At 49.2% G+C, this 16,562-nt stretch overlaps 1 protein-coding gene across 1 annotated transcript; it reads right to left on the bottom strand.

Annotated features, from left to right (window-relative positions):
- Positions 1-1,639: 1,639 nt before the first annotated feature.
- Positions 1,640-16,544, bottom strand: MPST (mercaptopyruvate sulfurtransferase). Its single transcript, XM_023729040.1, has 3 exons — positions 16,409-16,544; positions 11,742-12,360; positions 1,640-2,314 (listed from the first exon to the last, which is right to left on the bottom strand). The coding sequence occupies exons 2-3, from the start codon at positions 12,334-12,336 to the stop codon at positions 2,016-2,018; spliced, it is 894 nt and encodes a 297-aa protein (XP_023584808.1). The 5' UTR covers positions 12,337-12,360; positions 16,409-16,544; the 3' UTR covers positions 1,640-2,015.
- Positions 16,545-16,562: the final 18 nt, after the last annotated feature.

The following is a 16,562-nucleotide window of genomic DNA, read 5'->3' as shown; positions in this document are numbered from 1 at the left end:
AGTGGTTCTCAACTGGGGGTGATTGTGCCCCTGCCCCCACCCCCACCCCAGGAGACATTTGGCAATGGAATCCTGGTGACGTAGTTGTTAAGAGCTATGGCTGCCAACCAAAAGGTCGGCAGTTCGAATCCATCAACTGCTCCTTGGAAACCTTATGGGGCAGTCCTACTCTGTCCTATAGGGTCGCTATGAGTCAGAATTGACTCGACAGCAACGGGTTTGGTTTTTGTTCTGGAGATCTTTTAAGGTCCCTGGGTGGCACGAACGAGTTTGCTCTCAACTACTAACCTAAAGGTTGGTGGTTCAAACCCACCCAGTGGTGGCAGGAAAGAAAGTCCTGGTGATCTGCTTCTGTAAAGATTACAGGCAAGAAAACCCTATAGAATCCAGTTCTATTCTGTAACATATGGGGTTGCCAAGAGTTGGAATCAACTCTACTGTAACAAGTTTTCTTTTTTTTTTTTTTGGAGATCTTTTTTGTCTTTTTTGGTTGCTACAATTAGAGGGTGCTACTGGAATCTAGGGGTAGAGGCCAGAGATGCTGCTAAACATCCTACAATGCACAAGATAGCGCCCCCCACCACCAAAAAAAAAAAATGATCAAGCCTCGAATGTTAACAGTGCCAAGGTTGAGAAACCCTGGGCTAGAAGAATGGGATACTTCCGTGGGCTCTTGGCTAGGTCCTTGTCTGAATTCTCTTCTGAAGTAGGTATTATGCCCATTTCATAGATGAGAAACTGAGGCCCAGAGAGGTTAGGACTTACTCCAGAGCTCTTCCGTGTAAAACTGAAATTCTGTGCGGTTGGTGTCTCCTTGTGGACTTGGAAAATGAGTCCTCTGCGGTTGCAGGGTCAAAGGAAAAGGACAGTAACTTCAGAGTCAAGAAATCTGAGGCAGGTCCCAGCTCTGGAATAAATTCGTCGTGTGACCTTGGGTAAGTCACTGCCCTGCTCTGGTTTTGTTTTGGAAGGAGGGGCCACACAAGGTAACTTCTTGGGTCCCCCACCCCAGCGTTGGCTGACACTGCCTCTCTGCTAGAGACAGTGACCCAGGGGCTAGAAAGATGCAGAGGGTGACTGAGGTCCAGTAGGGGCACTAGGGTCTTCTCAGACCCTATGTCCACTTCTGCCCGAAGGATATAGAGCAAAGAGTACGGAGGCCCTTTCTCAGGAAGTCTTGGGGCAGAGGCTACCCTTGAGCAGCAAAGATCAGACCCCTGGGTTTGCCCCTCCTCCCCAGCAGTTCCAGAGACCTGCCTCCAAGCTCAAGCTCCCAGATTTAACCAGGAGAGTTTAGAGCTCGATTCTCCTCTAATTTGGCTAAACTCAGCCCTTCTCCAGAACATTCTAGAGTTGGGCCAGGCACAGGCTTAGCATGGTACAGCCTTCTAGTAAGCTGTGGATCCATCCCTCTCTTGAAATAAGGATGTACTGCTTAATTGTGGGGGGCTGTGGATGGGGTCCCAGGCATGACCCAGCAAGATTCACCTTAATAGCCCAGAAGGAAGACCCCAGGATTATGGAGTGGGGATGGTTTGCTGGAGGGTGTGATGTAGTCCGTCATAGGAAGAAAAGGGCTCTGGGGTCCCAGCCTGCTCAGAAGGCAGGACAGCATCCCCAAGGCCCTTAGGCTGCACAGAGCTCCCCTCACCAGCCATGCTGGAACTGCTGGCTCCCAGAAAACCGAGGCAGCCCCATTCTGCAAGGGTTTGGCACTTGGCTGTTTTATTTCCTCAACAGTAAAACAGGAGGGGAGGTGGGGAGCCAGCTCAGCATCATGACAAGCAGCGGGGTGTTCTGCCCTCCCTCCCCATATGCCCTCCTGCCACCTTCTCTCCTGCTTCCACTGGGCGTTCACACATTCACAAAATTCCTGGCCTCAGGGACGTCACCCCTTGTGCCACCTGAGCTGGATGAAGAAATACTCTTCTGGTAGACAGAGTGCAAACAGCTGGACTAGGCTGGGCACTGCTGGTGGCTGGGTGTCACGGGGCTTGCCATGTCCCTGCCCAGCCTCAGAGGGTCTTCCCCCGGCCTTCGGAGATGATCTCCTCAGGCCTGGCACGCATGTACCACTCCACCCAGGAGCCATCATAGATGGGCACATCAGGCTTGCCGCAGAGGTAGGCCCCCAGCGCCACATGGCAGGCTGTGACGCCAGAGCCACACGTGGCTACCAATGGCCGCGACAGGTCCACGTTCTTCTCCTGGAACAGGTGGTGGATCTCCTCAGAGCTCTTCTCCAGGCCCTCCTTGGTCAGGAAGTCCGTGAAGGGGATGTTCACGGTGCCAGGGATGTGGCCAGGTTCGATGCCTGTGGTGGGGGAGCAGGAAGGATAAAACAGAAAGGTGGCGTGAATGGTAACCCATGCTGATGCAGGCTTCAGTAGTGAGAGCCTCTGGTGCCAGGCGTTATCTCAATTCGTGCTCACAGGCATTCCCATTTCACAGATGCTGGTGCTGACGTCAACTACCGCCCAAGGCCATGCTTCCAGCAAATTGCTGGCTGGGGCTTGAACCTAAGACTCAGACTCCACAAGAGTCACACTCAGCCCACAGGTTTCCTGACCACCTACTGTGCACCCCCGGGGCAACAACCCTTGCTGTTGAGTTGATTCAGACTCATAGAGACCCTACAGGACAGAGTAGAACTGCTCCATAGGGTTTCCAAGGAGCGGCTGGCAGATTCGAACTGCCAACCTTTTAGTTGCTGCTGAACTCTTAACCACTGCACCACCAGGGCTCAGAACCTCCCTAGCTAGGACAAGTAGTACTTGCAGGCAAGGAGTTTGGATCTGGCAAGGCAGACAGCAATAACGGAGTAATTGCAGGTATGGAAAACTCTGTTGCTGTCAAGTTGATTCTGACTTAAGGAGACCCCATACGCTACAGAGTGGAACTGTAATCTTTACAAAAGCAGATTACCAGGCCTTTCTTCTGCAGTACCACTGGGTGGGTTCAAACCGCCAATGTTTAGAGGTTAGTAGTCGAGTACAATCTGTTAGTACCACCCAGGGACCCTACAAGTATGGTTAAAACTTATCGCCATCAAGTCAATTCCGACTCACAGGACCCTATAGTAGGGAGTAGAACTACCCCGTAGAGTTTCCAAGGCTGTAATCTTTATGGAAGTAGACTGCTACATCTTTCTGCTGTGTTGCAGCTGGCAGGTTCAATCTGCCAACCTTTTGGTTAGCAGTCAAGCTCTTTAACCACTGAGCCACCAAGGCTCCTCACAAGTATGATCCGAAAACAAAACCTGTTGCCATCAAGTCAATTCCAACTCAGCGACCCTATAGGACAGAGTAGAACTTCCCCATAGGGTTTCCAAGGAGGGGCTGGTGGATTTGAACTGCTGACCTTTCGGTTAGCAGCCAAACACTTAACCACTGTGCCACCAGGGCTCCACAAGTATGACAGGTATTATCAAAAGTCCTTACAGGATAGCACGGGGGCTATTATAAAAAATAATAATGGTAATAATAATGGCTGACATTATCAAGTGCTCACTCTATGCTGGGCACTGTTCTAAGTCCCTCAGCAGTATTTTCTCCTTTAATCCTCACCAAAACTCTATGGAAAAGAAACTATCGTTCTCTCTTTTCTATAGATGAAGAGAATGAGACACACAGAGTAACTTGCCCAAGCTAGTAAGGGGCAACCAGGATTCAAACCCAGGCTGCCCCGCCCCAAAGCCTGTGCTGCTAAACACCGGGCGCGCTGCCTGAGGGGCTGGGGGTCATCAGGGAAGCTTCTCTGAGGAAGCCCTGAAAGGGGAGTAGACTTAGCCAGGTCAAGGATTCTGGGGGCTGGGGACTGACAGGAAAGCCGAGGTGGCAGGGAATCACAAGGTGCCTGGAGGGGTTTAAGGGCATCGTGGCAGAAGCCCAGAGAGTGTGGAGACAGACGACCAACGGGCGGCCAAGGGGGGAGGCACGAATGCCTTTGCAGGCCTGGGTCAAGGCCTGGGCTTTGACAGTGGCATCACTAAGGTTGGTGTCACCCAGTGCAGCAACTCATGGTGTCACCCCAAAAGCTAATGACCACAATATTGTGGTTAAAACACCAGAAAATTTGACAAAATCAGTGACCAGCAGCAATAAAAACAACCTGTTGCCATCGAGTCAATTCCGACTCATAGTGACCCTATAGGACAGAGTAGAACTGTCCCATAGGGTTTTCAAGGAGCAGCTGGGATGGATTCAAACAGCCGGCTCTCTTGGTTAGCAGCCGAGCTCTTAACCACTGCACCACCAGGACTCCAACAAAAACAACAGTGCGTGCTTATAGCACATGCAGACGAAACCATGTGATTCGAAGCATCATTGAAATTGGATAATAATGACAGCTCTGACCTGAGGGTATTAAAAACCCATTGCCATCCAGTCAATTCAGACTCACAGCGACCCTACAGGACAGAGTAGAAGTGCCCCACAGCGTTTCCAAGGAGCGGCTGGCAGATTCGAACTGCCTACCTTTTGAATAGCAGCCAAGCTCTTAACTACTGTGCCACCAGGGCTCCCAGAGGGCATTAGAAGGTTCAGAAAGTAAATTCGCGTAAAGTTTTAGCCTTGCAGGTATATTGATACATGTAAACTGGGTTTACGAAAAATGTTTCTGTTGTTATAACTAACTACAGGGATATTTTTATAAAAAATAAATTTCTGCTGAAACACTGCATAAAAATTTTATAGACAGTCATTTTAGTGTCACCCCCTCTGACAGTGTCACCCAGTAAGGTCCACACCCCCTGCACCCGCCTACTGATACTACTGGGCTTTGACCTGGCAATGAGAAATCCAACTTCCATCTTTAAAGGTAGTTTTGGTTGTAGCATGAAAGAGGGCAAGGCCAGAGAACTATTCACCAAGAAGCTCATGGCCTCACTCACCCGCATCCTGCAAACCTCCCCAGGGCTCCAACACACATTCTGGTTATTCCAGTAACACCAGTCTAGTAACCCCTACCAGGTAGGTGTTACTATTAGTTCCATTTTCACATGGAGGCCTGAGACTAGCAATAAAATAAACACTCATGGCTAATGATTCAAATTCAGGCCATTCTGGCTCTAGGGCCACTTCCGCCTTGGTTTCTGCTGCAATGGGGTAACACCGCTCCAGGGAGCTGCTGACCCACCCCGGTGCCTACTCTCAGGGTTGAGTGTAGACAGTACTCTGGAGTCTGTGGAGAGGTTAGAGTTAGCATCATGCATTCTGTTATGGATTGAATTGTGTCCCCCCAAAATGTGTGTCAACTTGGCTAGGCCATGGTTCCCAGTATTTTGTGATTGTCCACCATTTTGTCATCTGATGTGATTTTCCTACGTGTTGTAAATCCTGCCTCTATGATGTTAATGAGGCAGGATTAGAGGCAGTTATGTTAATGAGGCAGGACTCAATCCACAAGATTGTTTTAAACCAATCTCTTTTGAGATATAAAAGACAGAAGCAAGCAGAGAGACATGGGAGACCTCATACTACCAAGAAAGTAGCACCAGGAGCAGAGCATATCCTTTGTATCTGAGGGTCCCTGTACTGAGAAGCTCCTAGATCAGGGACAGATTGATGACAAGGACCTTCCCCCAGAACCAACAGAGAAAGAAAGGCTTCCCCTAGACCTGGCGCCCTGAATTTGGACTTCTAGCCTACAAAACTGTGAGGTAATAAATTTCTGTTTGTTAAAGCCAGCCACTCATGGTATTTCTGTTACAGCAGCATTAGACAACTAAGACATACCCCATTTAACAGATGCTAAAACTGGACTCACTCACAGACAGTACCTAGCGACAAGCCTGGAGCAAGGAAGAAGAGCAAGCTTTCAAGCCAGGGTGGCGACTCTAAGGACAGGGCTGTCCCCAAACCTGGAAATGCAACCAAGCAAAGCAGGCTTCCCCTCACTGCTGGCCTGAGGTGGGCAGGCCTTGGGCTGTAGAGTGGGGACAATGATAACAATGACATCCACCACTGATTGGAATGAGTACTGTGCGGAGCTCGGCTAAGCCTTTGCACATATCGGCTCAGATCATTTTTACAACAAGCCTGCTAGGTGTGAACCGTTATGTCCCATTTTACAGATGAGCAAGCAGGATTGGGGTGAGCATTGGAAACCATCCATAACCAGCGAAGCACGTTAATTATATCACCTCCTATTTTTGAGTGCCTACTTGTGTGTGCAAAAATGGAACTCATGAGTGCTTTACACACTTGCTCTTCATTTGACCTCACCACATCATTTAAGGGACCTGTTACTGCTCCCATTTTATATGTGCAGAAATGTGGTTCAGAGAGATTAGGTGATTTGCCAGGTGACACACAGCCAGTGCAACCTGGGGCAGGGCTCTGGCTCACTGTCCTATGCCATTCCTCCCCTCCCTGCCCCACAGCTGAGCTAGAGGGCCCACCGTGTTCACGTTAGCACCCTTATTAGGCTTAAACATAAACTGCTACTTATATAAGCTCAAACAACCACTCATCTGTCAGTTTGTTATACTGTGGTGGCTTGCATCTTGCTGTGATGCTAGAAGCTATGCTACCAGTATTTCAAATACCAGCAGGGTTACCTTTGGTGGACAGGTTTCAGCAGAGCTTCCAGATTAAGAAAGACTAGGAAGAAGGACCTGGTGATCTACTTCTAAAAAAATTGGCCAGAGAAAACCTTATGAATAGCAGTGAAACTCTGTCTGATATAGTGCCAGAAGATGAGTCCTTCAGGTTGGAAGGCCATCAAAATACAACTAGGGAAGAGCTGCCTCCTCAAAGTAGAGTCGACCTTAATGACATGGATGGAGTAAAGCATTCTGGACCTTCATTTGCTAATGTGGCATGACTCAAAATGAGAAGAGACAGCTACAAATATCCATTAATAATAGGAACATGGAACATACGAAGTATGAATGTAGGAGAATTGGAAGTTGTCAACAATGAAACAGAATGCGTAAAGATCGATATCCTAGGCATTAGTGAGCTGAAATGAACTGGTATTGGCCATTTGGAATCAGACAATCATATGGTCTACTATGCTGGGAATGACAACTTGAAGAGCAATGGCGTTGCATTCACTGTTAAAAAGAACATTTCAAGATCTATCCTGAAATACAACACCGTCAATGATAGGATAATATCCATATGCCTACAAGGAAGACCAGTTAATACGACTATTATTCAAATTTATGCACCAAACACTAATGCCAAAGATGAAGACATTTTACCAACTTCTACAGTCTGAAATTGATCAAACATGTGATCAAGATGCACTGATAATTACTTTGGTGATTGGAATGCAGAAGTTGGAAACAAAGAAGAAGGATTTGTAGTTGGAAAATATGGCCTTGGTGATATAAATGACACCAGAAATCACGATAGAATTTTGCAAGACCAATGACTTCTTCATTGCAAATACCTTTTTTCAACAACATAAACAGTGACTATACACATGGACCACATCTGATGGAATGCACGGAATACACAAGAATCAAATTGACTATACATCTGTGTGAAAAGAGACAATGGAGAAGCTCAATATCATCAATCAGAACAGGGCCAGGGGCCAACTGTAAAACAGATCATCAATTGCTCATATGCAAGCTCAAGTTGAGGCTGAAGAAAATTAAAACAAGTCCATGAAAGCCAAAGTACAACCTTGAGTGTATCCCACATGAATTTACAGACCATCTCAAGAACAGATTTGACGTATTGAACACTAATGACCGAAGACCAGATGAGTTGTGGAATGACATCAAAGATATCATATAAGAAGAAAGCAAAGGTCATTAAAAAGACAAGAAAGAAATAAAAGACCAAAATGGATGTCAGAAGAGACTCGGAAACTTGCTCTTGAACGTAGAGCAGCTAAAGCAAATGGAAAAAATGATGAAGTAAAACCTGAACAGATTTCAAAAGACAGCTTGAGAAGACAAAGTAAAGTATTATAATGAAATGTGCAAACACCTGGAGTTAGAAAACCAAAAGAGAAGAACACACTCGGCATTTCTCAAGCTGAAAGAACGGAAGAAAAAATTCAAGCCTCGAGTTGCAATATTGAAGGACTGGTGGCGTAGTGGTTAAGAGCTACGGCTGCTAACCAAAAGGTCGGCAGTTCAAGTCCACTCGGCACTGGGAGAAAGATGTGGCAGTCAGCGTCCTTAAAGATGGAAACACTCTGGGACAGTTCTACTCTGTCCTGTAGGGTTGCTATGAGTTTCAATTAACTCAAGGGCAGTGGTTATTTTTTGTTTTTTTGGTATATATATATGTTAAAATTCCAAGGAAGGGTAGATATGGAGTGATGAACTGCACCAGGAAGGATGGTCACTTTGACCATTAAGAAAAGAAAAAAAAAAAATCAGTATGAACATAAATCAGCCCTACATTTAATTTTTTCTACAGAAAAACCTAAGGGATATCTTCTCTGTGCGTAAATTTTTTGAAGACAATTAAACCAAACTGGAAGAAAAAGGAGAGAATGCTGTCTCTGAGTTATTTGCTAATATTCTCAAATGGTTCATCAGAATATGTGAAAAGGCATTGCATTTATCTGTATCTTGTCTCTCAGAATTAAATTGTGCTCTATTAGTCTAAGGAAAAAAAAAAATCCACCAGGTGCTCCTTGGAAACCCTATGGGGCAGTTCTACTCTGTCCTTTAGGGTTGCTATGAGTTGGAATTGACTCGACAGCAACGAGTTTGGTTTTTTTTGCAGGGGCACAAAATATTGAATGATGCAAGAAACATCAAAAGGAGATGGAAGGAATACACAGAGTCACTGTACAAAAAGATCTGGTCGATGTTCAGGCATTTCAGGAGGTGGCATATGATAAAGGAATATTCCAAGCTGCACTGAAGGGGATGCCGAAAAACAAGGCTCCAGGAATTGATGGAATACCAATTGAAATGTTTCAACAAATGGACGCAGCACTGGAAGTGCTCACTCATCTATGCCAAGAAATTTGGAAGATAGCTACCTGGCCAACCAATTGGAAGAGATCCATATTTATGACTATTCCCAAGAAAGGTGCTCCAACCAAACGCGGAAATTATCAAATAATATCATTAATATGACCCGCAAGTAAATTTTTGCTGAAGATCTTTCAAAAGTAGCTGCAACAGTACATCCATAGGGAATTGCCAGAAGTTCAAGTTGGATTCAGAAGAGGGCGTGGAACAAGGGATGTCACTGCTGATGTCAGATGGATCTCGGCTGAAAGCAGAGAATACCAGAAAGATGTTTATCTGTGTTTTATTGACTACACAAAGGCATTTGACTCTGTGAATCATAACAAATTGTGGATAACATTACAAAGGATGGGAATTCCAGAACACTTAGCTGTGCTCATGAGGAACCTGTACGTACATCAAGAGGCAGTCGTTTGAACAGGACAAGGGGATATTGCGTGGTTTAAAGTCAGGTAAGTTGTGTGTCAGGGTTGTATCCTTTCACTATACTTTTTCAATCTGTAATCTGAGCAAAAAATCTGAGAAGCTGGACTATATGAAGAAGCATGGGACATCAGGACTGGAGAAAGACTCATTAACAACCTGTGATATGCAGATGATACAACCTTGTTTGCTGAAAGCGAAGAGGACTTGAAGACTTACTGAAGAAGATCATAAACTATAGCTTTCAGTGCGAATTGCACCTCAACATAAAGAAAACAAAAATCGTCACAACTATACCAATAAGCAACATCATGATAAATGGAAAAATTATTGAAGTCAAGGATTTCATTTTACTTGGATCCACAATCAACGCGCACAGAAGCAGCAGTCAAGAAATCAGACAATGTATTGCACTGGGCAAATCTGCTGCAAAAGACCTCTTTCAAGTGTTGAAAAACAAAGATGTCACTTTGAGGACTAAGGTGCGCCTGACCATAGCCATGGTATTTTCAATTGCTTCATATGCATGAGAAAGCTGGACAATGAATAAGGAAGACTGAAGAAGAATTGATGCCTTTGAATTATGGTGTTGGCAAAGAATACTGAATACATCACGGACTGCCAGAAGAATGAACAAATCTGTCTTGGAAGAAGTACAGCCAGAATGCTCCTTAGAAGCAAGGATGGAGATACTTTGTTTCACATACTTTGCACATGTTATCAGAAGGGACTGGTTCCTGAAGAAGGGCATCATGCTTGGTAAGGTAGAGGATCAGCGAAAAAGAGGAAGATCCTCAAAGATAGGGATTGACACAGTGGCTGCAACAATGGGCTCAAGCATAATAATGATCATAAGGATGGCACAGAACTGGGCAGTGTTGTATTCTGTTGTACAGAGAGTTGCTGTGAGTCAGAACTGACTCTATGGCACCTAACAACAACAGCAGGAGTAAGCTCAAAACTGGCTGGATCAAAGCAGTTTCCTGTGTCTAGACCTACCTCATATCATCATTGCTTTGTTCATGTGGCTGGGATCTTCTAAATTCAAACCTGTGTGAGGCCTCGACTCCGCCAGGTGCTGGGCTGGCTCTCAGGAACACTGGGAGCATGGTGCAGTCCTCACCCTCAGAACACTCAAAGCAGTGCTGAGCCCAGTGCTCAGTGCTGAGACAGACCGAGGACAAGCTACTCTGGAATCACAGAACAGAAGCTCCCACCCTGATTCGGGGGCATGGAATGACATTCAGGGAGAGCCTTCCAAAGGCAGTGGCCAGTTTCTTGTACCCTTCCCAAAGTAGGCCCAAGAGAAAGGGTTGGTGAATTACTGGCTGCTCACTGTGGTTAAGTATGCCAACACCCGTGTTCAAATCCTGGCTGCCTCTTCTTGAGACCTGGGGCAAAGTAGCCATTCTTAGGCTCCATTTTCTCCTCTGTACAAGGGGTACAATGACAGTACCTACTACATGGGATTGCTGAAAGGCTGACAAGAATGTGGCCATTACCACCCATTTTGTGGGGAATGCTCCACCCTGGTGACCTGGTGGTGCAGTGGTTAAGAGCCCGGCTGCTAACCAAAACGTCGGCAGTTCGAACCCACCAGCTGCTCGCTGAAACCCTCTAGGGCGGTTCTACTCCGTCCTATGGGGTTGTTATGAGTCGGAATTGACTGGATGGCAATGGTTTTCTTGTTGTTGTTGTTTGCTCCACCCTAGGAAGACCCCTCCCCTCATTATGCAGAGCTTTCTGGCCTACTTCCCTTCCCAGGGAACTCCAGCCCACAGGCAGAAAGCTCGGTTCCAACTCAGAACAGCACCTCTACTGCAGTTTCTGCTCCAATCTGTTCAGTGTCTCCTCCATGCTCCCCTCTCCAAGACTCGGCCCCTCTGAGGAGCTTTCCTTTAACTCTGCCTCAGATTCTTCCTCCTCCATCTCCTCCACTCCACCACCCTCAGGGGTGAGGGTAGACCTGAATCAGGCCTCCATCCCTGTGGGGCCTTTCCCCAGTTAGGGCCTGCCCCTGAATCTGCAGTGACCCAACACATGCACAGTATTGGGATGGGGGCTGTCTGGGTTGATAATACCTTTTCACACTTATACAGGGCACCCTGGGGTCACAAACGGGAGTTGGGCAACGATCGCCCCAAGCACAAGAGGAGGTGGGCAAGCATTACTGCCCCACTTTATGAACAAAGCAAGTGAGGCTTACAGAGTGAGCATACTGGAAACCCATCTCTGGCCCCTATTCGATCTCTCTCCCAATACTCCCCCACCTTGTCCTCCAAAGGCCAGAGCAGTGCTCAGGGGCATAGGACGCACACCTGACCCTGCACACCGGGCGACCTCCCAGTCCCTTTCCTCCAGCTATTACCTTCTCGGGGCTCGGGCTCAGTGCCCCGGAAGCGGCCAGCGGCACGGGCATCCACCACTTGGAAGCTCCGGGACTCCAAGTTCTCCTTGATGTCCTCGAACGTCTTGATGAAGGCAGGGTCGAGCTCGGCGCGGAACTCGGCGGGCACCGGGTGGCTCTTGCCGGAGCCGAGCGGAAGGCCCAGGTGCTGCCAATGACGGAGGCCACCGTCAAGCAATGACACGGCGCGATGGCCGAAGGCGCGGAACATCCACCAGACGCGTGGCGCTGCGTAGAGACCCTGCTCGCTGGCGTCGTAGACCACAACATGCGTGGCGGCGCCCACGCCCAGGTGGCCAACGTACTCGGCGAAGTACGCCTCGCTGGGCATCATGTGGTCGTAGGGCGACGTGCGGTCGCTGCACTGGTCCAGGTCGAAGAAGGCGGCGCCTGGGATGTGGCGCTCCTCAAACTCGCGGCGCGCGTCGCGGCCCATCTTTGGCAGGTACCAGGAGGCATCCAGCAGCTGCAGGGGTGGCCCAGCACGCGGTGCCCGCAGCGCCTCGGCCACCCACTGTGCCGACACGAGCGCACGGAAGAGCTGCTGTGGGGCCATGGCGGCGGCACTCGGGCTGCAGGCCTGGGCGACAGGGAGGTGTCAGGAGGGACGCCAGGGAGGGGCCGCCCCAGGCTGGGAAACGCCCTCTTAGCTGGGAAAGGGGCAGGGTTGGTGGGGGAGGTGGAGCCCAGGGAGGGCAGAGTCCAGAAGGCAGAAACCCAGCTGTGGTGACCCTGGGCCACCTCCTACCAGGCCTTGGGTGGAAAGCCAGCGCCAAGTGACCAGGACCCCCTGGAGAGGGGACCACGCATCCCCTCATGGACACCTCGTGGGGGGCAGGTAGGTAGAGGGCCCAAACCTGAAAGGCCTTGTTGGCACTTCAAGGCAAGCAGGGGCAAAGTCTCAGCCTCTCCCCAGGATGCAGCTCAGTTTCTTTGCAAACAAACCAAGGCCCCTGGTGGAATTCATTCATTCAGCATTTCTATAAGCATCCTAATAGAAGTTGAAATTTACTGAGTGCTTGCTAGGTGCCATTTACTCTTCACAACACCTTAGAACAATGCCTGGCACAGAGTAGGCCCTCAATTATTTGTTGAACAGACCCAAGAGGTTTGGAATTATTCTCCCGTTTCACAGAGGAGGACACTGAGGCTCCTGAGGCTCAGAGAAGTTCACTAAGCTGACTGAGGTCAGCTGCCAAGAAGTGGTGCTGACAGGCTTCACGCTGGGCAGTCTGACACGTGAATCCAGACTTTTCACCGACTTGCATCATGCAGGCTCTCAGAGTCCAGCAAAGCCAGCTTTTGCCCTTCCAACCTGAGCTTTCTTCACCCTTCTAACCGTAGCAACAGTGCCTTAGTTATCTAGTGCTGCTATAGCAAAAATACCACAAGTGGATGGCTTTAACAAACAGAAATTTATTCTCTCATAGTTTAGGCAGCTAGATGTCCAAATTCAGGGTGCCAGATCTAGGAAAAGGCTTTCTCTCTCTGTTGGTTCTAGGGGAAGGTCCTTGTCTCCTTTCAGCATCTGTGGGCCCCGTGTTTCTTGGAGATCTCTGTGTGTCCTGGCATAACAGGTTACAATTCAGGATCAGAAACGACTCAGGATACAGTTCAGTCAAGACAGCTTCTCAGCAATGCCCACAGGCAGGCCTCTCTCTCTCAGCCCAGCCTCTACCCTGCTCGGGCAAGTGTTACAAAGCTCTTCAGCCCCACTGATAAGTATTCAGAGGCACCCCACTCCGCCAGTAAGCCTCAGCCAAAGGCACTCAGTTCTCTTGCTCTGTGGGTTGGCACACCCACTGTGTCATCTTCTGCCTGTTTCTACTGTTTTCTTCCTGGTTCTACTGCTGCTGGTTCTCTGCTGCCATTTCTCACCATCTCCGGTGTTACAGCTGTCTGTCTTCTGGGTCTGGGAGGTTCTCAGCACTGGGACCCTGGGTCCAAAGGACAAGCTCTGCTCCTGGCTCTTCCTTCTTGGTAGTGGTGAGGTCCCCTGTCTCTGCTTGTTTCTCTCTCCCTTTATCTCTTGTAAGATAAAAAGTGTGACTTGAGTCACACTCTCTTGTAAGATGGTGACTCGAGATACACCCTACCCTAATCCTGCCTCATTAACATATAGAAGTTAGGATTTACAACACATCACAAAATGAAGGATAATTACATCAGATCATAAAATGGAGGACAACCACACAACACTGGGAATCATAGCCTAGCCAAGTTGGCCCATATTTTGGGGGGACACAATTCAATCCATAACAAATAGTGACTTACAGCCTCACTTCCTCTTTCCTCTGTTGCCCCTGCCAGACAGGGGCCAAGAGTGCATTTGACCAGAGTGCTCACCAGGCCACCGCAACATCTCAGTTACAGCCTTCCAGGACCCAGAGTCTCCAAACACACTGAGCCCCTTTTGCTGGGCAGCCACTAGTCCATAAGATACCTTTGTGCAGATTAGAGAAAAGTGCCCCTTCTGCTAGGCAGAGCTCCCACTAGGGGGCATGGCCACCTATCAGTTCCCACTTCTTCCTCAGCCCCAGGCACATTCACCATGGCCACCTTGTGCCCACCCCTCCCCCAGTATCATCACGTGCTGGCTTTTAGGAATCCACTTTGCCCACATTGCCAACGTCCCTACGCACTCTTGACTTGGCCAGGCCCTAACTTCAAGGGGCCCTTGGCCTGGGGGAAAAGACAGGCTATAGGCCTGCTTTAGAGACGAGGCAACTGACGAACGTCCAGAGTCCAGTGTGAGCACAGAGGGGCCCTTAACACAGCCTGGGATGTGAGCAGAGGGGTGGGAAGGCTTCCTGGAGGAGGCGGAAGTCCAAGCTCTCTTGACCTTTTCAGGGGCCGAGGAAACCCTGACCTTCAGGATAGGGAGGCTGCCAAGGGGGCTTGGACTAAGGGGCGATCCCAGTATTTGCGGGTTTCACCATAGTTGGATAATGATGGGACACTGCAGACTTGTTGAAGACCCCACCTGTGAACCACAGAAGCCCCTATCTTCCCCCATTTTGGAGGCTCCTTGTTTTTCCCGCAAGGATTCACTTGGAGGGTAAAGAACACTGGTTTGGGGGTTAGAACTCCCCAAAGTCAGTGAGAAGCCTACTCCACTGCTCAACTTGTCGCATGAAGGTGGGCACGCTAGGCTCCCTGGGCAGTTCCTGTTCTTATAATGGCGCTTCCAGCCCCGCCTCTTATGGAGAAGTTTCAGTAATGAAAGTGAGGGGCCACAATGCATAGCATATGGCTAATTTTCATAAACATTAAAACAGTTTAATAAATGCCCATTATTTCTTCAAATTTACTCTCACAGGTGGACTTTGAACTGACAGCAGCAAATCTAGAATCTTACAACTTCAGAATTGACAGTCCTGGGACTGTGGGCCATATAGGAGGGTTTGGGAGGCAGGCTGCATGTGTTAGTCACTGAAGGTCCCCCACCAGGAACAGCGACCAGCTGCGTGCTTGGGGGGCCAGGACCCCTGTAGGTGCGGGTGAAGGACTTCAGGACATAAAGGGGATGGCCCAGACTCCAATGCAGGGTGAGCCCTTAAGGATCACGACTTATATTAGAGTGAGCACTGCTCAAGGATGTCCCCTGCCTGGTCCCCTGTGGCACCCACTACCAAGCACGAGGTTTGGAAGACTCTCTGGGTCAATGTTTACCTGAGTATGAATTTTTGCAGCTTCTTGTGAGGATATAATTATTTCAGAGTAAAAATGTTTTAAAAGGGGTGTAGAGGTGAAAAAAGCATCCCAGGTATATGAACAGCTTTCAAGAGCCAATTGTTAGATTTTCAGGAATTTTGCCTGCTGGTTAAGCTCAGTCACTGTTAAAAATTAAATTATATTTACTTACAGTTAAATAAATCATACTAAAAACAAAGGCAATCCAAAAGAACATGAGGCTTCAGACCGGCCTAGGGCTCCAGGGACAAGGAAGATCAACAAAGGCAGCTGGGGCCACATGGCCTCAGATCAATGGCCCAGCATCAACCACACTTGGACGCTGTACCCTCCAGCATTTGGATGGACCTCTCTGGCAGTTTTTAAATAGTTTCTGGTGTACCTGGCAGGGTTGTTGTAGGAACAAAGTATCACCCGCTGATGTACTCAGGAAAGTGTCAGCCGAGCAAGCCTTGACAAATGTTCGTTTCATTTTATTCCGGCAAGTTCTTTGCTAGTTTCTCCTCCAGGGGCCTCTGGGTCGGTCGAGCCTTGCCCCTCCCTGACCTCTCTGTCCAGTTTTATTAGCCCTCCCTCCTCCCTCTCTGGTGGCTCCAGGTCACCCCCACCCCCACCCACTGCTCCCCACGCTACCAGACTAGGACCAGGCAGGCCACTCTGCAGTCCCCGGCCAAGTGATCCCTGGGGTGAACCTAGGGGCGCGCCTTCCCCCTCCTAGTCTGCAGCCCTCTCCTCAGCTCAGGCCCCCGCGGCCTCCCCAGCGCGGGGTCACTGCGCCACGTAACCCAAAGAGCGACCTCACCCTAAAGAAAGCAAACCCGCGGCCACTGCTGTTACCCGGTTCTCGAGCTTCCGGCTTCCAGGCTCGGCCATGTCCCTCGCGGCAGGACGCCCCCTCCCCGCTCCCGCAGCTGTCCCCTCCTCTCACCACCAACCTGCGGCGGCCAAAAGGAGGAGACTGGGGCACAGCTAACAGCCGTGGCCACTCGGCACCGCCGCTGCCCGCGCCTTCCACTGGCCGGGCCCGGGGGACGCGCGCGCCGCCGAGTCGGTTCCCCCGCCGCGCCGGTGCTGCCGAGCGCCCCCGGG

Source organism: Trichechus manatus, unplaced genomic scaffold, assembly GCF_000243295.1.
Source record: "Trichechus manatus latirostris isolate Lorelei unplaced genomic scaffold, TriManLat1.0 scaffold00027, whole genome shotgun sequence".
NCBI lineage: Eukaryota > Metazoa > Chordata > Mammalia > Sirenia > Trichechidae > Trichechus > Trichechus manatus.
Note: the sequence above shows the minus strand (reverse complement) of the source record. Positions and strands in the feature narration are given on the sequence as shown.

Bases quoted from the DNA above. Each gene is read 5' to 3' on its own strand.
- MPST (XM_023729040.1), bottom strand. From the start codon at position 12,336: ATGGCCCCACAGCAGCTCTTCCGTGCGCTCGTGTCGGCACAGTGGGTG. The intron at 2,315-11,741 runs GTAATAGCTGGA...CCCCCACCACAG, and splicing joins TGAGCCCGAGCCCCGAGAAG to GCATCGAACCTGGCCACATC.